Source organism: Bubalus kerabau, chromosome 9, assembly GCF_029407905.1.
Source record: "Bubalus kerabau isolate K-KA32 ecotype Philippines breed swamp buffalo chromosome 9, PCC_UOA_SB_1v2, whole genome shotgun sequence".
Taxonomy (NCBI): domain Eukaryota; kingdom Metazoa; phylum Chordata; class Mammalia; order Artiodactyla; family Bovidae; genus Bubalus; species Bubalus kerabau.
The window spans coordinates 27,476,922-27,499,075 of NC_073632.1; the positions used below are offsets into that span (position 1 = coordinate 27,476,922).

General features: G+C 42.7%; 1 protein-coding gene across 2 annotated transcripts in view; it reads right to left on the reverse strand.

Annotated features, from left to right (window-relative positions):
* ELOVL4 (ELOVL fatty acid elongase 4) overlaps positions 1–14,528 on the reverse strand; it is a 38,842-nt gene extending 24,314 nt beyond the window's left edge. The window contains exon 1 of one of the 2 annotated variants that reach the window (XM_055534867.1): positions 14,185–14,528. In XM_055534867.1, the coding sequence (XP_055390842.1) occupies positions 14,185–14,284 (100 nt within the window). In that variant the 5' untranslated portion in view covers positions 14,285–14,528. Of the gene's footprint in view, positions 1–13,828; positions 13,969–14,184 lie in introns of those variants that run through there. The other variant, XM_055534868.1, reaches the window with a different exon arrangement.
* Between the last annotated feature and the right edge of the window lie 7,626 nt (positions 14,529–22,154).

The following is a 22,154-nucleotide window of genomic DNA, read 5'->3' on the forward strand; positions in this document are numbered from 1 at the left end:
TGAAAGCACCCCAAAGAGGTGTAGTCAATGTCTTCCTCCAATTATTAGAAGTATCATGAGGGCCAGGGCTACAGCCCTTGTTCCTTGATGCATCTCTACAACAATACTTGCAAAAACTTGCTAAAAGAAATTTTTAATGAGCAAATGTAGATAACTGTTGTCAAGAAGAGTCTGCGAAAGATCTTATCTCTGTGACAAGGATAAACTAAATACCACCTCTTCTGTGTACCAGTCTAAAATCTGATGCTTAATATATTCTTCAAGCCAAGGAAGATTTGGGGTATCAGCAAGATGAAATAGGCAGAAGCAGAGAAGAAAGGTCTGGATACAAGGGGACAGGTCACCAGCTGAGATTTACTCTAGAAATGAAACATTCTGAAGATAGCGGAGGACTCGGGGGTGAGTCAGGGTGATGACCAGGGGGAATGTCTGTCTGCTTTAACCCACTCTGGGCTCAGGGCAGAGGATGCTGCTTTCAGTTTGGAAGAATGCCTGGATGAACTGAAGGAAAGGGCAGCTCTTGAAGAATTCGGAGGCTGAGCTAGAAAAGACTAAGAGGTCAGAGTGTGATGGGTAGACTGGAGAGAGTGCAGGTCATCACCAGCAAGGCTCTGAGGGGTTCAATGGCCAGCATAGAGTTTTATGAACTCAGCTGTATACTAGTCACCCAAGAGCCTGCAAGAATGAAGAGAGGAATTAACACAGAGAAAAAAGAATTCTGGTTCCAAGTATATCTGTACAGAGAACACAATAAAGGTGAAAAGCGAGAGAAATTATAAAATTTCTCATAGAGAGCAGCTAAAACAGGGACGGACTCAGAAGCTTCAAAGGAGAAAAGGCAGTAACGCAGACAAGGTGAGTGAGTCAATGTGTGATACGAGGTGCAGATCATTTACATGAAGGCTTAATTTGGGAGGGTTGGTCCTAAATGGATATTATCTGGAAGGTTGGTCTATCTGCTTAGAAAATGGGGATAGTAGAAACAGAAGATTGTAAAGCAGCTATACTCCAATAAAAATTGCTGTTGCTGTTGCTTGGGCTTCCCAGGTGGCTTAGTGGTAAATAATCTACCTGCCAATACAGGAGACGCAAGAGACATGGGTTCGATCCCGAGGTCAGGAAGATCCCCTGGAAGAAAAAAATGGCAACCCCCTCCAGTATTCTTGGCCTGGAGAGTCCCATGGACAGAGGAGTCTGGTGGATTACAGTCCATGGGCCACAAAGAGTCAGACACGACTGAGCAATTGAGCACCCACACATGCTGTTGTTTAATCGTGAAGTCATGTCCAACTTTTTGTGACCCTATGGACTATAGCCTGCCAGGCTTCTCTGTCCATAGGACTTCTCAGGCAAGAATTCTGAAGTGGGTAGTCATTTCCTTCTTCAGGGAATCTTCCTGACTCAGGGATCGAACCTGCCTGGGAAGCTCCAATAAAAAATAATTAAAAAAAAAAATTTAACTGAAAAAAAATAAATAAATAAAATGGGGATAGTTACATACTAAACCCAAAGGAGTATAAGGATTAAATGTGACACATACAAAGCACTGGTCAGAGAGCTTGGCCCATAATAAACATTCAATAAATGTTCACCATGATGACTGGACAATAAAACAGTATTTGCAGGACGAGTAAGGAGGCTGTGTTGCTTTATGCAAAGGTCACCAATGAAAGACGGAGGTAAAAGATCTCAATTTCATCCCAGCTCTGTTACTTTCTAGTTGTACAGTTTTAAGTCTATCTCTTCATCATGGTGGTGGTTTAGTCACTAAATTGTGTCCGACTCTTGCAATCCCACGGACAGCAGCCCACCAGGGATTTCTCAGGCAAGAATACTAGAGTCGGTTGCCCCTTCCCTCTCCAGGGTATCTTCCTAACCCAGGGATCAAACCCAAGTCTCCTGCATTGCAGGCAGATTCTTTACCACTGAGCCACCAGGGAAGTCCTCTTCTAAGGACACGAAGAAACATTAAATAATACAAAGTATATAAAATTCCTATCATAGCTTTCTATAATTCGTAAGTCCTATAACAGAAGTTCAATAAACAGTAGTGAGTTCTACCATGTGCAGACTATATCTATATTCATGGTTTAAAAAATTACATATTCATAAAAGCCAGTGGGGGAGATTTAGGGCAGTCATAGGTCACAAGGAGAGGCAGATGTATATGCATATGTATAATATATACTTTTTAACCATGAATTTAGATACCATCTTCATATGTTGAAACTCACTGCTATTTACTGAGCTTCTAGTATAGGATCATTATGGACTATAAAATGCTGCAATTTCCATTTTATACACCTATGTTAATGTTCACAGTAGGCATTATTTAACAACGCTATGAGAAATATCAATATCCTCAGATACGCAGATGACACCATCCTTATGGCAGAAAGTGAAGAGGAACTGAAAAGCCTCTTGATGAAAGTGACACTGGAGAGTGAAAAAGTTGGCTTAAAGCTCAACCTTCAGAAAAGGAAGATCATGGCATCCGGTCCCATCACTTCATGGGAAATAGATGGGGAAACAGTGGAAACAGTGTCAGACTTTATTTTGGGGGGCTCCAAAATCACTACAGATGGTGACTGCAGCCATGAAATTAAAAGACGCTTACTCCTTGGAAGGAAAGTTATGACCAACCTAGATAGCATATTCAAAAGCAGAGACATTACTTTGCCAACAAAGGTCCGTCTAGTCAAGGCTATGGTTTTTCCTGTGGTCATGTATGGATGTGAGACTTGGACTGTGAAGAAGGCTGAGCACCGAAGAATTGATGCTTTTGAACTGTGGTGTTGGAGAAGACTTTTGAGGGTCCCTTGGACTGCAAGGAGATCCAACCAGTCCATTCTGAAGGAGATCAGCCCTGGGATTTCTTTGGAAGGAATGATGCTAAAGCTGCAACTCCAGTACTTTGGCCACCTCATGCGAAGAGTTGACTCATTGGAAAAGAGTCTGATGCTGGGAGGGATTGGGGTCAGGAGGAGAAGGGGACGACAGAGGGTGAGATGGCTGGATGGCTTCACTGACTCGATGGACGTGAGTCTGAGTGAACTCCAGGAGTTGGTGATGGACAGGGAGGCCTGGCGTGCTGCCATTCATGGGGTCGCAAAGAGTCAGACACGACTGAGCGACTGATCTGATCTGATCTGATGATGAAGAAATGGACTTAAACATATGTACATTTGATATAGAAGAATAATGTTATGCATACAGGAAGCCAAGACAGAATGCAGGCAAGTAATCTTCTCACCTCATTTTCACACTTTGCTGGGCTTCTCAGAAAAAGCAGTCATAAAACATCCTCCATGTGCTAATCTGAGAGTTCAAAGTCCAAATACCACCCTTAGTGCTATCAGTGTGGCTTTAAAAAAACTAAAAGTAAAAAAACATTGAGATACTACTGGAGTATGAGGTGTGTTTTAACGGAAACTTTGGTTAAGATCTTCTCTTGCTAACTGTTCTATTTGCTGAATATCCATAATGGATCCTGAATTCCTCTTCACTAATTAACTAATTAATAAGTTTTTAGTTCTTATATTATGAAGTTTGGCAAACACTTTCATAATTCACTTTAAATATACTTTTTTTTAAGGTCCTAGGCGAGTCCATAATATGGAAGTCACCTTCACCTTCTCAGGCTAAATACCACTACCACTTTTTATATTTTATATATATATATGTGTATATATATATATATTCATATATATGGTATATGGACTTCCCAGTTGGCACAGTAGTAAAGAATCCACCTGTAATGCAGGAGACACGGGTTCAATTTCTGGGTCAGGAAGGTCCCCTGGAGAAGGAAATGAATGGCAACCCACTCCAGTATTCTTGCCCGGGAAATCCCATAGACAGAAGAGCCTGGAGGGCTACAGTCTCAGTTCAGTTCAGTCACTCAGTCGTGTCTGACTCTTTTCGACCCCATGAACCGCAGCACGCCAGGCCTTCCTGTCCATCACCAACTCCTGGAGTCCACCCAAACCCATGTCCATTGAGTCCGTGATGCCATCCAACCATCTCATCCTCTGTCGTCCCCTTCTCCTCCTGCCCTCAATCTTTCCCAGCATCAGGGTCTTTTCAAGTGAGTCAGCTCTTTGCATCAGGTGGCCAAAGTAGTGGAGTTTCAGCTTCAACATCAGTCCTTCCAGTGAACAACTGATCTCCTTTAGGATAGACTGGCTGGATCTCCTTGCAGTCCAAAGGACTCTCAAGAGTCTTCTCCAACACCACAGTTCAAAAGCATCAATTCTTCGGTGCTCAGCTTTCTTTATAGTCCAACTCTCACATCCATACATGACTACTGGAAAAACCACAGCCTTGACTAGACAGACTTTTGTTGGCAAAGTAATGTCTCTGCTTTTTAATATGTTGTCTAGGTTGGTCACAACTTTCCTTCCAAGGAGTAAGCGTCTTTTAATTTCATGGCGGGAGCCCAGAAAAATAAAGTCAGTCACTGTTTCCACTGTTTCCCCATTCTATGCAGTCACAAAAGAGTTGGACACAATTTAGCAACTAAACAACACATATATATACATATATATGTATGTGTGTGTGTGTGTATATATATATAATACTTTAGTTTAATTTCATACAACAGCCCTTACAGCACCATTAAGCATTTCAGATGCTTTTCTTTAGATTACCTCTAGTGGTATTATGACTCTGTTCAGATTTAGTATTCTATATGGTGATACTATGTCCATGAGAAAGCAGTGTAAGGTAAGGTAAAATAAGAGACTTTGCCTTCTTGCTGGGCGAGCACAATGGGAAACAAGGGCACTGGGCTAAGAGATGAAACAACCTCTTTCAATTCGTTTCCACTACACTGTCACGTACAAGTTAACTTCTAAACATGGAAAATATCACTGCTGGCCAGGCCTAAACCCCAGAGTTGTGAAGTTCTCGGTAATCCTGTAAAGCAAAATACAAAGCCAAGGCTGTAGTCCCTGTCATTTGCTACTTTCTGGCCATTTGCATGCATGTGCGCTAAGTCACTTCAGTTATGTTCGACTCTTTGCAACCCCATGGACTGTAGCCCACCAGGCTCTTCTGCCCATGGGATTCTCCAGGCAAGAATACCGTAGTGGGTTGCCATTCCCTGCTCCAGGGTACCTTCCTGACCCAGGGGTCAAACTCACATCTCTTACATCTTCTGCATTGGCAGGTGGGTTCTTTACCACTAGTGCCACCTGGGAAGCCTTCTAGTACCATTTGGGTACTTTTTTTAAAAAGCAACAGCACGGAGAAGGCAATGGCACCCCACTCCAGTACTCTTGCCTGGAAAATCCCATGGATGTAGGGGCCTGGTGGGCTGCAGTCCATGGGGTCGCTAGGAGTTGGACATGACTGAGCGACATCACTTTCACTTTTCACCTTCATGCATTGCAGAAGGAAATGGCAACCCACTCCAGTGTTCTTGCCTGGAGAATCCCAGGGACGGGGGAGCCTGGTGGGCTGCCGTCTATGGGGTCACACAGAGTCGGACATGACTGAGCGACTTCACTTTCACTTTTCACTTTCCTGCATTGGAGAAGGAAATGGCAACCCACTCCAGCGTTCTTGCCTGGAGAATCCCAGGGACGGGGGAGCCTGGTGGGCTGCCGTCTGTGGGGTCGCACAGAGTCGGATACGACTTAAGTGACTTAGCAGCAGCAGCAGCAGCATGAATACTCTACAAAGAGAGACATTTTATGATAAACAAACAAACAAAAAAACAGTTTTAGTGTTTTGGCAATGAACACCAAAGAAAGATCATTTCTAGAGATGCTATATTAATTTTACAACACATGAAAATCTTTTTAAAATTGTAGTAAAAATACATAAACTTTACTATCTCAACAGTTTCTAAAGTATACATGTCATTAGTGTACACGTCTTTAGTGTTACATGTATTCACAATGTTGTGCAACCAGCCTCCAGAACCTTCTCATCTTGTGAAACTGAAACTCTATATCCATTAAACAAGTCCCTGTCTCCCCACCACCTTCCCAACCCCTGGCAACCACCACTCTACTTTCTTTTTCTATGAATATAACTATTTTAGGGACTTCATAATCACCAGTATTTGGTTCTTCCTGACTAGCTTCTGTTACTTAGTATAACGCCCAAAAGGTTCAGCCATGTTGTAGCTTGTGTCGGAATTTCCTTTCTTTTTAAGGCTGAATAATATTCCATTGTATGCATGTATCACAGTTTATCTATTCACCCATCAGTGGGTATTTGGGTTGCTCCCACTCTCGGCCATTATTAACAGAGCTGCTCTGAATATGGGTAAACAAATATACATGAAATTCTTTAACAATACATGTCTGTGCCTAAGTTTTCATCTGATAAACAAATAAAATGAAAAAAGAGAAGCTTACTCCTTCAAATAATCAGTTCAAAAATCACAAATGCCTTGATGTGATCACACCTAACAACGAGAAACTGATTCCTCAGTGGATTAATGCATTTGACTTTTAAATTCTAATTAAATACAAATAAAGTATTATATTGAGTTTTTTAAGAATTACAATATTCCATGGAGAAGAATAAATGACAAAAATAAGATGCTTTAATACCAAAGTGCCTAACCAAAGTTAAGGAACACACAGCAAAACCATTTAATTTCTTTTGTTTTCCCTGTATGCTAAAACCTACATATTAGTAGCAATTTTACAAAAAATTTAAGCCATACTTCCAAATTTGCTAGAAATGCTCAAAGAGTACTTAAAACTGAAAATCTTTTCTAATAATGTATGATAAAATATGCATGTTCTATAGGAAAAAAAGTATGAAGTAAAATTAAGTTTAGACTATCTAAGCCATTGCTTTAGGAGCTATTCTGAGAATTCAATAAAAAGGCCTGAAGGGGACATGTAGTTTCAAATCTTCTCATTGTACAAGCAGAAATATAAGCCCCCTCAAATCATGAGTAACTTCTCCAAAACCATGTAAAAAGCCATCCTCAGAATAATAAACTTACTCTTTAACGTTACTGCTATTATTTTTGACAAAATAGTTAACTCTGGGTTGTTTGAGAAATACCTAGATCATTAGAGTATTACAGCAACAAACACAGTACTACATCAAAAAAACAGGGGCTTAAATATCTGCATCTCTGCGTTTTTTTATTCCTTCACCTATCCCTTATGACGCAAATAAGAGAAAGTGAAAAGGACTAAACATGAACTTGTTATTTTTAATATTTACACAGCACTGCTGCTAAGTCACTTCAGTTGTGTCCGACTCTGTGCGACCCCATGGACTGCAGCCCACCAGGCTCCCCCGTCCCTGGGATTCTCCAGGCAAGAACACTGGAGTGGGTTGCCATTTCCTTCTCCAATGCATGAAAGTGAAGTCGCTCAGTTGTGTCCCAACTCTTAGCGACCCCATGGACTGCAGCCTACTAGGCTCCTTCATCCATGGGATTTTCCAGGCAAGAGTACTGGAGTGGGGTGCCATTGCCTTCTCCTTACACAGCACTAATAACAGTTTTACGGGTGAAGACTGGAATTGTTGCCTGGAGTCAGGTTTTCAATTACTTATCAGTATATGTTTATTTGAAATTGCTTTATCTATGTAAAGAATGTTTAAAAGCTGCACCTATATTTAGAATTTAAGAGCCAGGAGAGACCTCAGAAATTACCTGCTGCTGCTGCTGCTAAGTCGCTTCAGTCGTGTCCTACTCTGTGCGACCCCATAGATGGCAGCCCACCAGGCTCCCCCATCCCTGGGATTCTCCAGGCAAGAACACTGGAGTGGGTTGCCAGTTCTTTCTCCAATGCACGAAAGTGAAAAGTGAAAGTGAAGTTGCTCAGTCATGTCTGACTCTTAGCGACCCCATGGACTGCAGCCTACCAGGTTCCTCAGTCCATGGGATTTTCCAGGCAAGAGTACTGGAGTGGGGTGCCATTGCCTTCTCCGCAGAGATTACCTAATTCAACTCAATTTGCATATGAAAAAAGTTGACTTGCAAAAGCAAAGTGCCCGCTATACACACTCACTGGTAATTAGTGGCAGGTCCAGGACTAAAGCCTAAAGTCTAAACCCCAGTCCAGGGTCCTCTCCATCTCCTACACCACATGGACACCTCACTTGCACACACATCACAGTGCTTATGTGCAGATGATGAAGAGAGAGGAAGAACGGCATCTGGTTCTACATCTCTTGAGAATATTCTGTGCTACTAAGTGATTTTATGGTTTGATTCCTTCATTAAATCAAGTCAACACTGACTGATTTAAGACTAACTTATGATAAAGATCATTCTTAAACTCTCCATAATTTACTGTAACCCCTTAAACTCTCCATAATTTAGTGTAATCCCAAGCCTTACTAATATTTATCAATCAGAATGTATCTGAAATTTCACTATCTGAAATCAAGCTAGATTAAGAGAGTCATGTCAAGTCAACAGATGAACGGACACTCCCCAGTGTTGGGGAGAAAAGTACAAAGAAGGGAAAAGATAAGTAATAATGAAGGTTAAAACAGCGCAAGAAAACAGAGTCTCAGAAGAAACTGCACAAGAAGGCACATGAGCGAGCGCTCAGGGTAATGGGGTCAGGTGGAGCAATGAACTGCGCGGGTACCAGGGCTGAGAAAGGCTCCACGTGGGAGAGAGACTGAGCCGGGGCCTGGTGAAGGGCATGTGGGAAGGTAACCAGGGCAAAGGGCAGGAAAGGCAAGGGCAGTGTGACAGCTGACATCAAGTGCACCTGTTTTACTCAAGCGTGAGTCTTCCAGGTTGGTTCGAGCTGTGGGCCTGTGGACAGGGACCAGTGCAGACAGGAGAGCTGGAAACTGGGTTTTGAGAGGCTAAGTACTTCTTCCTCCCCTCTCTTCTCTAAAAGTCAAGATCCCTATGATTTTGTAACATATATATTGTAATACATTCTCATCCTAAGGGAAAATGAAACAATGGCACCTTGAACAGGAAAAAATGTCCTCATAAGGAAAAAGAAAAAAGAGCCATCTCAACGTGAGAAAAGACAGATTCTGCTACCCGACTCTTCTCTATGTGACCACAGACGTCTAATTCGAAATAATAAGTGACTCAATAATTCAAAGATAATACTTTGGTTAACATTAAATCATTCACTAATGACATTATCACAGGACTTAGGAAAAAAACAAAACATTGAATTTTAAAAGGATGACCAACTTCCTGTGGCTCTTAAGATCACAAAAGCACTCACTGATATAATTATCTATGTAATTCTTAAAGCCTTGTTTCCCAAAGCCAAAGAATCTAACTGTGTAAAACTGTGTCCCGATTCCCGTTTTAGAGCCTGCATTGTTCTCCCCTCCTGGCATTCCATCTGTGATTGGATACTTTGGCGGAATGGACGCGAGTATCAGACATTAGAGTCCAGGACCAAACAAACAGACAAAACCCTGCAGCAGCATGGACTTCCTGGAGGCTGCAGGGAGGCTGTGAAAAAAGGTAAGAGGAGGACTTCGTTGAAAACATGGCCTAAGGGAGACACCACATTAGAAGATGAACATGTATTTGTCTTTCACTGTCTAGAACTTAGAATGTCTTTTCTCAAAGAAACACTGAAAATGATGAGTTCCCACACTAGTCCAAACAGAAAACCTATTTTAGATACTGACGTGGATTTAAAAAAACAACTATATATTAGCTGTGACAAATAACAAGATCAATGCAATAATGCTGTGCTATGCTCAATAGTGCCCAACTCTTTGTGGCCCCATGGACTGTAGCCCACCAGGCTCCTCTGCCCATGGAATTTTCCAGGCAAGAATACTGGAGTGGGGCACCATTTCCTACTCCAGGGGATCTTCTTGACCCAGAGATTGAACCCTTGTTGTCTCTTGCTTCTCCTGCATTGGCAGGTGGATACTTTACCAGTAATGCCACCTGGGAAGCCCCAGTGTAACTGAATAACCTGTTTAAGACCCATGCGCCTCTGGGGCCCAGGAAACTGTGGAACAGACCCTTGCCTATCTGAGCTGAGTTAAACACCCCCTTCCGTGAGCCCTCAAGTTTCAGCACACCTGTCTGACTCACTGGCCCTTAAACTCATTCCTAGTTTCCATGGACTTTTAGTTTTGACATCCATTTTTAGTCAACCTAATAAACACTCTCCAACAGCATCCACATCAATTTCACATGGTGAAACAGCTTAAATACTCTAAAGACAGAGCCATACACCCTTCTCACAACTCAAGACTGCCAGGCAAGTGAAGTGGAGACACGGAGAGTAGAGGAGTTTCCTGACCTTCCCCAGGCTCCAGCGAGGCCTGACCCTGACTCTGACCACACTGCTTTGAGACCATGACAGCAAGGAAGTTGGAATGGGTGTCATCTCCAGACTTCACAAGCTACCTGGGGTGGTGACCACTTGTCCTCATTCTATCCCAGAGCCCAGAACAGTGCCAGCACATGGCAAGTGATGAGATAAGAAGGAAAGTTTATACAAGCCTCGCTTCCAGATTTTATCATCACCCCACAAGAGGCCTCTACCCTCTTGGACCACACTTCTCCCATCTGACCCTCCAAAGTGAGGGGAAGGTCAGATAGACTGGCCTTTCACATTCTGATCTCAAGTCCTACTCACCTACCTACTTTGATCACAACTCCCAAGTAGACAACTCATTTTTCACCCAACTATAGTCTGCTATATTAGTGAACATAGAGCAGTGCCCTGCCAAGCACACATGCAATGTGCAAACATATTCCATGAACAATGGCTGTTTACAAACACGTGGTCAAAAAGAAATATGGTACCTCCAGAGACAACTGGCCTTAGAGTGGACATGCTGGTTATTAACTTTCTAAGATGTTTCTTTGTTAATGCTACTAATAAGTAGCATTAACACAAATGCTACTAACACAAAATGCTACTAATAAGTAATTACTAAAATAATAAATGCAATGGAAAATATAGACAATTAGGGTATTTGTAAGTTGGGGATATTGACTCATCAGTTTTGAAATCGTACCTACAATTTTTCTTGAGTAGATATACACTTTGAGCCTAGGATCCCAGTCCAATGCTTTTAATGTATTCATAAAATGAAAGAACAGAAGGAAAACACCACAATGACATCAGAGTACCTATTCTCATGCCACCAACTGGTATTAAAAAAGTCCTGTATCAGTCTATACTTTCCTTTATATTATAAACTAAGACTCACTTACTTGTTCAAAATATCTAAAAATACAGAGAAAAATTATTTTTGAAGGTTTTCTAAGAGTACAGCTCTTTCACAGTTTCAATTCCAAGGTAAACACTGTTAATTACATGGTAAAAATAACATTTTGCATGTTCATACACTGCAGGACATATTCTGCATTTGCTAGATATGTGTCTTTGAAAAGCCCGGTTTTTATGCATTGCTTTGGACATGTGTTACTAAATACCATCATTTAATATAATAGCAAAAAATTTTAATTTTTCCAGACATTGCCCTAGGGCAAAAATCTTTGGAATCATCAAATGTACTCCCCAAGTGTGTAACTATTCCTATTAGACTGCCCAAAGTAGATAGAGTTAGGCAGAAACCTTGACACTAACTTTACACTTAGGCAGACACCTCAGGGGAGAGAAATATTTAATGAACTGACAGAACAGAAAGCAAGAAGCCCACAGCTACCACGTGGGGATGAAAGCGCTCCAGGGCAGGCAGCCTTGTTCATCTCTTGCTCTCCCTGGAGGATCTGCATTCTTTAGCCATACTCACCACTATTTCTCAAGACCATCTTTCTCTCTGCCCACTTTTATCTTACCCTCCTTCCAAATTCATCAACTTTTTCTTCAGCCTCATCTCCTAAGCTACTTTTCTACTTTGAAACTCCTTCACCCAGATATTCATGAAGTTATAGGAAGGAGGGCCTCTTGGAATCAGTCCTATGAATCAGTCAAAGACAGGAGAGCGTAGAAGCGGGGGTGTGGCGACAGGGTGAGAAGAAATGGGGCAGCGCTGGGTTCAGACCAGCTCTTCTGCCTGAGTCTGAAATAGTCCTCCTTACACAGCAGCAAGAAGAGCAGACTATATCCCACTAAGCCTCTAAGTTGGTTAAGAAATACCATCTACCTACACTAGGTAGCTCATTACAGAAAGCAAGGAAGCAGTCTCAGGTTTCGTAAGTGGATAGCCAGAGCATGGGCAAATACCTTCCCTCTGACCTGCTAGTGATGGGTCACTTCTTTCTGGTAGCTACTCTCATTTCTCAGGCTTGGTCCACGATACTATATTATTTTATTTGCCCTTCACAGGCCAGAGGAAAGCTTTCACATGAGGCAACTGCATGAAATTTCCCACTTCATTTGTGACTTTTTTTTTTTTAATACCAGCATCATTAAGTAAGTAAGTAAGTAAGTAAAGTCGCTCAGTTGTGTCCGACTCTTTGCAATCCCGTGGACTGTAGCCCGCCAGGCTCCTCCATCCATGGGATTCTCCAGGCAAGAGTACTGGAGTGGGGTGCCATTTCCTTCTCCAACCAGCATCATTAGGAAGGAACTAACCATCACAGAAAGGTACATTCTACCTTTGTTCTCAATGGTTCTGAAATGGAGCCTTCCCAAAGGTGGGAAAGCTCTGAGGGAGGGAAGACAGACAGGCATGAGAAGTCCTGGGTGTGGCTGGCTATATGGAGATTGGAGGACCTTGACAATGTCTGGAGTCTGAAATATGCAAAGTGCAATTATCTGCCAACCAATATGCCTGATGTTCAGCTCTGCACAATTGTGTAATGGGAAACCCTGATGCAATGTTTAAATAACCAAAATCACAGAGATGAAGGAAATGATACATCTCTCCCAGTTTTTGTAGGTACCACAAAAACCTCAATGGACACTACATAGAAGGGAGACTTTAAAAATCAATGACTCCATTAAAAACTGCTTTTTAACCATTTTCAAGTGCAACAGCTAATTAAATCGCTTATTTCTCACTGTCAAACTTAACATCTTCTCAAAAAGAACTCTGCTGAAGTTAAAACCGAGGCAATGCCAAAAAATCATTTTGTATCCCACAGAAATAATTTCAGAATACGTTTTTTTCCACAACATATATCCATGTATTCATGCTGCAACCACTGCCTCTAACAACAAACACCAAACTATACAACAGACACCAAACTATAGGAATATATTTCCATTTTTAGGGAAGGGAGGCACGATGGTAACATGTCATGTAAACCTCTTCCACTGTTGGCATGAAGGGCAGTACTGCAAAAGGACTGGCAAATGATAAAACATAAGATCCCTCCTAAAATCCTGTTGGCCTCGTTTATTATTTTAAAATTTTGTAAACGCTTTAAACCCAAAAGTAACTGAAGTAAATAAAGAAAAAAAAAATGGTAAAGTATAACAACTGCCTCCCCTTAGGCAGGAAAGCCGCCTAGCTCAGTTAACTAAGGATCCCTGTTAAACTGCGAGGGCGAAAGAGAAAAGTTGGTCAATTTAAGAAAATGATACCCATGCAGGCTTCTGGGACCACCTCTAGGTGCTGCTGTAGAGACCCCCCCATCCTACAGATTCCCCATTTCTCTCCCGGTTGTTTTAGCTTCCCCCCCTCCCCCTGACCGCACTGCACTGCGCAAAGCCTTCGCAGACAATCACTTGGAACCTCCGTGCGGATGAAAAAGCCTCCGAAACTAACCCCCTCCCAGGTTCAAGGAGCCGAACAATGGCTTCCGACTTTTCCTTCCAAACGATGTTGCGGACGGACGAGCCAGACAAGAAAATTACGGGCAGGTGTGTCAAGGCAACCAGGAGCCCAAAAGGACAGCGACCCCCTACCCCCACCCCGGGCCCTGCTCCCCTCCCCCGAGCCCCATCACGGAATGTTCCTAAAGGTTACAGCAGACCCCGGAGCCGGAGAGAACGGTCAGAGCCCGGCAGGTGCGCGGCCACAGGGTGGGGCGGGCCTGCGCCAGGCTCCAGCTGCGATCGAAGCGCCTGCATCCGAGAAACCTGGCGAGACCCGCCGGAAGGAGCTCAAGAGGGAAACCGTGCGGGCGCCGGGGGAGGGGAGCGCCTTAACGTTCGGATCCGATTTAACCAGTGCCCGCCCGCCCGCCCGCCGGCCGGTCCTCGGACCCGCAGCACCCCAACAGCCGCCGGGCGGGGGTCGGAGGGCAGTCGGGGCCGAGGCTGAGGCCCCCCTCGGGGGAGGATGGCGAGGATGGAGAGGACGGCGAGGATGGCGAGGCGGCGGCTTTACCTGTGATGGACAAGGTCCAGCGGTAGAACTCCACGGTGTCGTTGAGCGCCGTGGACACCGCGTTCAGGACGCTGCCCGGCTCCGAGTCCAGGAGCCCCATCCCGGCCGAGAGCGGGCGCCGGCGGCGACGCGAAGAGAAAGCGGAGACCCCGCGGGAGGGCTGGCCTCGGCGGCGGCGGCCGGGGGACCCCCTTCCCCCGCGAGTCCCCCCGTCTAACGGCGGCGGCGGCGCCGCAGCTGCGTCCTCGCCTCCTCCTCGGGGCCCCGCGGCGGCGGGGACGCGGCGGCGAGGAGCCGGGCGGAGGGCAAGGGACCGTCGAGGCTCCCGGGAGGAGAAGGAGGGAAGGAGAAGCAGGCGGAGGAGGTGCCGCCGCGCGCGCCGGGCGCTGCACCAGTCTGCCGCCGCGCGCCGCCGCCGCCGCTCCAGTCTCCTCGGCCGGCATCACGTGGCCGCGCGGGGCGGAGGGGCCAGCGCGCCCCTCCTCCCTCCCGCGCGCTCGCGCGCGCCCGGGGACCCGGCGCAGGGATGCTGCGGCGGGGGCGGTGGCCGCGCAGGCGCCTCGGGTCCCTGCTGTGGCCGCGGCGTCCGGGGAGACCCGCAAGGGGGCTTCCCCGCGCCCTCTCCTCCCGGGTCACCCGCCCCACCGCATCCCCAGCCCCTTTCCCGCCTCCCTCTCCCTCTAGGCCGCTGCGGAGAAGTCTTCCGCCTGCCCACAGGTGACCTCGCAACCGCCCGGGATGCATCTTAGAAAACAGGACAGGGGAAGGATGGGAGTCGTGTGGACAAGGCTGATGAGCGACATTCTTTGGTCCTTACTTGTCAATCATTTCGATGTCCCTTGGGTTTTTGTTTTTGATTTTTGGTTGGTTTGTTTGTTTCACCTCCACCTGCACTGATGTCACCACGATAAGGAAGATGCTGAAGTTATCCTTCTAAATAAGTAAAAGGATATTTGTCTTCTGAGCTACGGTGATGGAGAATGGACTTTGGGGAGCTAATCATTAACAAGTTTACAAATAATTTGAATAAATGCTTGCGTTTATTGTTAGGTAGAGTCTTTTAATATTCAGGGAGTAATCAAAGCAGTGTAATTGTTCAATGAGATTATAATAATTAAACGAGGTCCTTAGGAGAAGAAAGAGGGCCTAGAGAGGCCTTTCAGTTAGAGAAGTCTGCTCAGACCTGAAGGAGTTGTGGTGAATCTGAAAGGATGATCACTCAGGAGACAAAAGGCAATCTAGGCAAAAGAGGGAAGAGTTGTTTGTTTATTTATTGTTTAGATAAGAAGAAGATAGGAGGCCACAAGATAATCTTAGCCCTGAAAAATGAACCTCTAAAAAGTACCAAAACTACACTACACTCAGTTCATAATTAGCTTCTGACATCAAACAAGACCTTTGAGAATAGTCCAATAACCTTTTCACCTACTTGATATTTAAGCATGTCACCCACTTTATGTGTAACCTTTTCACCAATTGTTGATTTAGGATGCTCCAGTTAAAGGCCACTGATTGATCAATAAATACAGGCCTTTGAGTGCAGTGTTAATTTCTTGTGCTCTTTGACAGTATTACAATAATCTGAATACTATCTTTTGTCATAGTTATTTGTTTTCCAATTGACCTGTTATATGATCTTTGATTTTATTTTATATTGGAAGCATCCTGGAAGATAAGAATTATTTTGGGTTCCTTTTCAAAGACCCAACCCAGTGCTATAAATAAGTATTTATGATTATGTCAAAATGATAATATATTTTTTCAGAACATAAAAAACTGTAAGTGGCAGACATTCTAAGGAGAGAAGAGAAAACCAAAAGTAACTGATTTATTGTATCACACAAGCAACCAGAGTCTTCATTATATGCTCTTTTTTTTTTTTGGAAATTAACCGAACAAAATGCAATTTATCAAAAAACCAGATTGAAGGTTTTTGTATTGAAATTATGGTTTCTCAAGTCTCAACCTAAATTTATGTGCATCTGTCTGATTCTAGAAGCTATACACTATGTATAAAACATCCTGTCAAGTTTGGAGAGTGGATTGTTGTTTTAGTTGCTAAGTCCCGTCTGACTCTTGTGTGACCCCATGGACTGTAGCCTGCCAGGCTCCTCTGTCCATGGGATTTCCCAGGCAAGAATACTGGAGTGGATAAGAGTGAATAATGATCAACAATTTACTCTTCTATTTTGATGGTCTGGCAAGGTTCAGATTAGTTTGAATTTCATCTAGAAAATTGACTACTGTTTCTGCATTGTGAGATCCTGAATACTTTCTATGGAGAGCAGATCCCTCCCCTCTTTTCCTTTCACATTTGCAAAATCTCAGCGTCTCTGCTTGTTTAATACAGTATCAAATTCTTAAAACCATTTCAGATGGTATTTCCCCAGCCTCTTTTTTATAGTGAGGCCAACTTAAGTGCCTCTATTCACTAGGGGGCGCCTGTCACATATACGAAAATCCTAGACAAGTGATGACAGATACGTCAGGCAGGGCACTTGCACCACCTCCATGACCTACCTGGAAGAGTAGTATGTTTGCATTTATGGGCTGTCCAAACGTACATCAAGAACCAGAGCCCTAGAACTTACCTGCCCTGACCTATCACCCAGCATGGAGACTGACAGGCCAGTCCTCAATTCACAAGGTGTGTACAAACACCACTGGCTGACCAAACCCAAAGTCTACCTACCCTATTTGTGCAACAGAAGACTTGCATGTCCACTCAGCTAGAGTGGCAGCCATCTAACCAAGATCTTGGTGGCATTATGTCAGAACAAAATCAAATACAAGCATCCATGGTTGGTATCTGCAAAATTCTGAGAACAGAGTTCTTTCTTGGGGAGTGAATATAAATACAACACAATTACCTACAAAAACTAAAGGAGAGGATATGATTATAAAAAGAGCACTTTACATAAAATAGCAAAATGTATTTTAAATGTCTTCCAGCCCATACAGAGTTAAGAACATAAATCAAGCTATCCACTTTTTTCCCCTAGTGTTTCTGTATTTCCATGTTGTCCATATTGTCAGCAACCTATGCTTTCAAAGAAAGCAGAACCTAAAAATCTGTTGAGTCAGGAGTGAAAGGAAGTCTGATAAAGAGCAGTAGAGAGACCCTGAATCTTACAGAAGTAAATGTTGCCAAGTGGATCATACTCACAGAAAATGAAGAAAATCGATGGCTATACAATAGTAATTGCTATCTATTAGTTCTAGTTTTCTGTTAATTCCACTGGCCATTCCACCCCCTACTCCACAAAGGTAAAAAACTGTGTGGTATACATTACACCATGAAAGAAAGTGAAAGTGAAAGTTGCTCAGTTGTGTCCGACTCTTTGTGACCTCATGGGCTATTCAGTCCATGAAATTCTCCAGGCCAGAATACTGGAATGGGTAGCCTTTCCCTTCTCCAGGGGATCTTCCCAACCCAGGAATAGAACTCAGGTCTCCCATACTGTAGGCAAATTCTTTACCAGCTGCTGCTGCTAAGTCACTTCAGTTGTGTCCGACTCTGTGCGACCCCATAGACGGCTGAGCCACATATATTCTTAGCTAGTTTGGAATTACAATCTTTGCCTTAAGGCATCTTTCATTAAAAATTTTTTAGGATGTTTACCTTTTTGTTACCTTGTATATAATTATTTTTATTATATGAAGTGGATATTGATTCTCCTGATAATTCTTGTGCATTGAAAAAATTACACATAAAACAGTGAAGTGAAAATCCCTCACAATCTCATCTCTCTTCTTTTTCCAGATTTTTACACATCTATTGGAGAAGAAAATGGCAACCCACTGCAGTATTCTTGCCTAGAGAATCCCATGGACAGAGGAGCCTGGTGGGCTGCTGTCCATAGGGTCGCACAGAGTCGGACACGACTAAAGTGACTTAGCATGCATGCATTACATGTCTATATAAGTTCTTTTCTCTTTACAAAAATGTTTATTTATTTTAATGCTATTCTATAATCTGCTTTCTAAAAATAGAAATCTTTTTCTTAACAACAGATTAGGAGCACTGTTCAATGTAAAAATACTGACTACATAATATTCTGTTATATGGATATACCACAATTTATTTAGTCTCTGCAATTTAGATTGTTTCCAACTTGAGCTATTATAGCAATTTAACTATTAGTACACCAGTATGTGTGTACACAATTTTGTGAACTTGTCTAACTATATTCTTAGCATAAATTTCTACAAGGGAAATTTCTAGGTCAAGGAGCTTTAATTTAAAATTTTGGGTATCTGATGACTGATTAATCTCCAGAAGTATATCAGTTCATAATTCCACCAAAATTATAAAAGTGTGCTCATTTCTTTACACCCCATTATTCTTGCTGAATTTAATTATGTTTATAATCATTACCAGATAGGCTGATAATGATATTTACTGTTGCTTAACAGTTAATCATGTTTATTGGCATTTAAGCTTTCTTTTGAGAACTGTCTACTTGTATTCATTGCACACTTTCTATTAGTTACATCTATTTTTCTTACTGATTTATAAGAGATTTTATGTAATAAAGTTATTGCTCTGTGTGTGTGTGCTAAGTTGCTTCAGTCATGTCCTCCTCTTTATGAACCCATGGACTATAGCCCTAACAGTTTGCTATATATGTTGCAAATGTATTTTCCCAGTTTATTTATATTTCACTGGATTTATTATAATAATTTTTTTCTGTTTGTCTTTTTTATCTTTTCTTTTTTTTGGTGGCCAGACCACTCAGCATGTGGGATCTTAGTTCCATTTAAAATACAATGCTCAAAAAAATAAGTACCAAAAAAAGAATCTTTGAAGAAAGAGTCAAATGAAATGAGAGAGTCATAAATGCAAAGGCCTTGGTTAGCTCTGATTTCTCCTCAATCTAGAATCGCATGTTTCTACTGTTTATTTATTTATTTGGCTGCACAAGGTCTTGGTTGCAGCATGCAGGATCTTTTTGTTGATCATGGGGAATCTTTTAGTTGCAGCATGCAGGATCTAGTTTCCCAACCAGGGATCAAACCCACATGCCCTGCAGTAGAAGCTTGGAGTCTTTAACAACTGGACCACCAGGGAAGTCCCTATAATAATTTTTAACTGTGCATATTGGAGGCTGGGCATAAAGTATACGTTAGGCTCACTCAAGGCTGTATATTGTCACCCTGTTTATTTAACTTATATGCAGAGTACATCATGAGAAACGCTGGGCTGGAAGAAGCACATGTTGGAATCAAAATTGCCAGGAGAAATATCAATAACCTCAGATATGCAGATGACACCACCCTTATGGCAGAAAGTGAAAAACTAAAGAGCTTTCTTTCATTTTGATGAAAATGAAAGAGGAAAGTGAAAAAGTTGGCTTAAAGCTCAACATTCAGAAAACTAAGATCATGGCATCCAGTCCCATCACTTCATGGCAAATAGATGGGGAAACAGTGGAAACAGTGGCTGACTTTATTTTTGGGGGCTCCAAAATCACTGCAGATGGTGATTGCAGCCATGAAATTTTTAAAAGACGCTTACTCCTTGGAAGGAAAGTTGTGACCAACATAGACAGCATATTATAAAGCAGAGACATTACTTTGCCAACAAAGGTCCATCTAGTCAAGGCTATGGTTTTTCCAGTAGTCATGTATGGATGTGAGAGTTGGACTGTGAAGAAAGCTGAGTGCCAAATAATTGATGCCTTTGAACTGTGGTGTTGGAGAAGACTCTTGGAAGTCCCTTGGACTGCAAGAAGATCCAACCAGTCCATCCTAAAGGAGATCAGTCATGGATGTTCATTGGAAGGAATGATGTTGAAGCTGAAACTCCAATACTTTGCCTACCTGATTCGAAGAACTGACTCATTTGAAAAGACCTGATGCTGGGAAAGATTGAGGGCAGCAGGAGAAGGGGACAACAGAGGATGAGATGGTTGGATGGCATCACTGATTCAATGGACATGAGTTTGGGTTGACTCTGGGAGTTGGTGATGGACAGGGAGGCCTGGCATGCTGCAGTTCCTGGGCTTGCAAAAAGTTGGACACAACTGAGCGACTGAACTGAACTGAACTGAGGCTCGCTCATCACCACCTCCACCAGAATTATGAATCAGAATGGTCTTTTTCAAACTGTGTAACTTCTGGAAATTCTGATCTACACTTCCAGGAGCAAACACTACTCCCTGCCCAAGAATCTCAGCTCCAAACATCTTGCACTGAATATTCATTATTTTGAGACCCCCAGTACGTACACCCAGTCTAGACTCTTTTATATCAGTGCTATTGGTCCTATCTCTCTTCACATAGCTATACTTCAAGGCCATATTGTGCATTCAGGGACATAGTGATGAGTGCCAAAGCACAGTATTGCTCCCAGTTCTTCTGGCTTGGTTATAATCCAGAAAGAGTCTATCACACTCAACTGAGTATTTCTAGGTTTACAGTTCTTTCATTTACTACATCCTATAATATCACCATCTTCACCAATGATATAGACCTTGACCATGAAATCTGATGATAAATGGAAAGTGTTAAGGAGAACACTTCTTCACCTTGCTCTTACCTTCCCATTACTGACAGTCAGTCTGGTTTCATCATAGCAGAAGACAAAAGAGACCCCTGAGAGAAAACCAATTCACGTGATAAAGAGACTGGCTGAATTTCAAGGACTTAGTATTGAAAATCTGACTTTTGATTCCAGGCCAGCATTTAGCTGACTGCAGAAGCCATCTTTCACCAGCCATCTTGATATTTATCCTGGGGATGCCTTCAGGAAAATGGCCATATGTGATTGAATTTAAAGAAAGTTGCTAGTGATGAGCTAAAGTGTTTGGGGCCCAGCAGCTGTTCAGTAGGACATTTGCAGGAGAAGAACAACTGCACAGAAGTGAATGACCTCCCTTAGACCTTGGAGAAACAGCCGTGACCCTGAAGAATCCATGGACAAAATTAAAAGGCAAAGCTGAAGGAAAGTCTTGGCTTCTCTACTGTCATTTATATCTGCTCCCCCTTTCTCATTCTTTTTCACTAGCTCCTCCTCTTCTTTCTCATCTTTGAATATCAGAATTCTTATATTACACCTCCTGCCTTTTGATCCATTCTCATGGCATTGGTTGCCATCTTTGTATAACTCCCAAATGTGTATTTCCAGTGTACAGCCTTCTTTCAAGTTCATAAATCTCACAGCTCGTGTGGTACTTTGTCTTTGATGGGCCTCAGGCGTCTGAATCTGAGATGTTAGAACATATTTCCCCCACGTCTGTTCTTGCTTCATCTTCTTTCATTACTACACATGCCCCAAGCCATCACCGACACTTTACCCTCCCTTACCATCCATATCGAATCCATGACCAAGCCCGATCACTGCTACTGCAAAACGTATCTTGACTCCTTCCACTTCTCTCAGCTCCGCTGCATACACTTTAACCTAAGCTTCCATCACCTCCTCCTCACCTTAATCACTTCATCCACCCCTTATCTGCTCTCTCTGCATGCATTTCTTTCCTCCTTCTCATACAGCAGTTTAAATACTCTTTTAAAATTGCCCATCAGATCATGGAAAATGATGTATCTGATAAGGAGTCAATAACCAAAATATACAAAGAATTCAATATCAAAGAAAAAAGCTGATTAAAAAGTGCTGAGATTTGACAGAAAACAAAATTCTGTTAAGCAATTATCTCTTAATTAAAAAATAAATAAAATTTTAAAATAATGTAATTGAAAGAAAAATAAAATTCAGAAGTCAATAAAAAAATAAAAGTGAGCAGAGGATCTGAATAGACGTTTTTTCTGAAGACGACATACAGGTGGCTGACAGGCACATGAAAAGATGCTCAACATCTCTATCATCAGAAAAATGCAAATGAAAACCACAATGAGATAGCACCTGGCACCTGTGACAATTGTTATCAAAAAGACAAGAAATGCAAGGGCTGGCAAGGATGTGGAGAAAAGGGAACCTTTGCACACTGTTGGTGGGAATGTAAGTT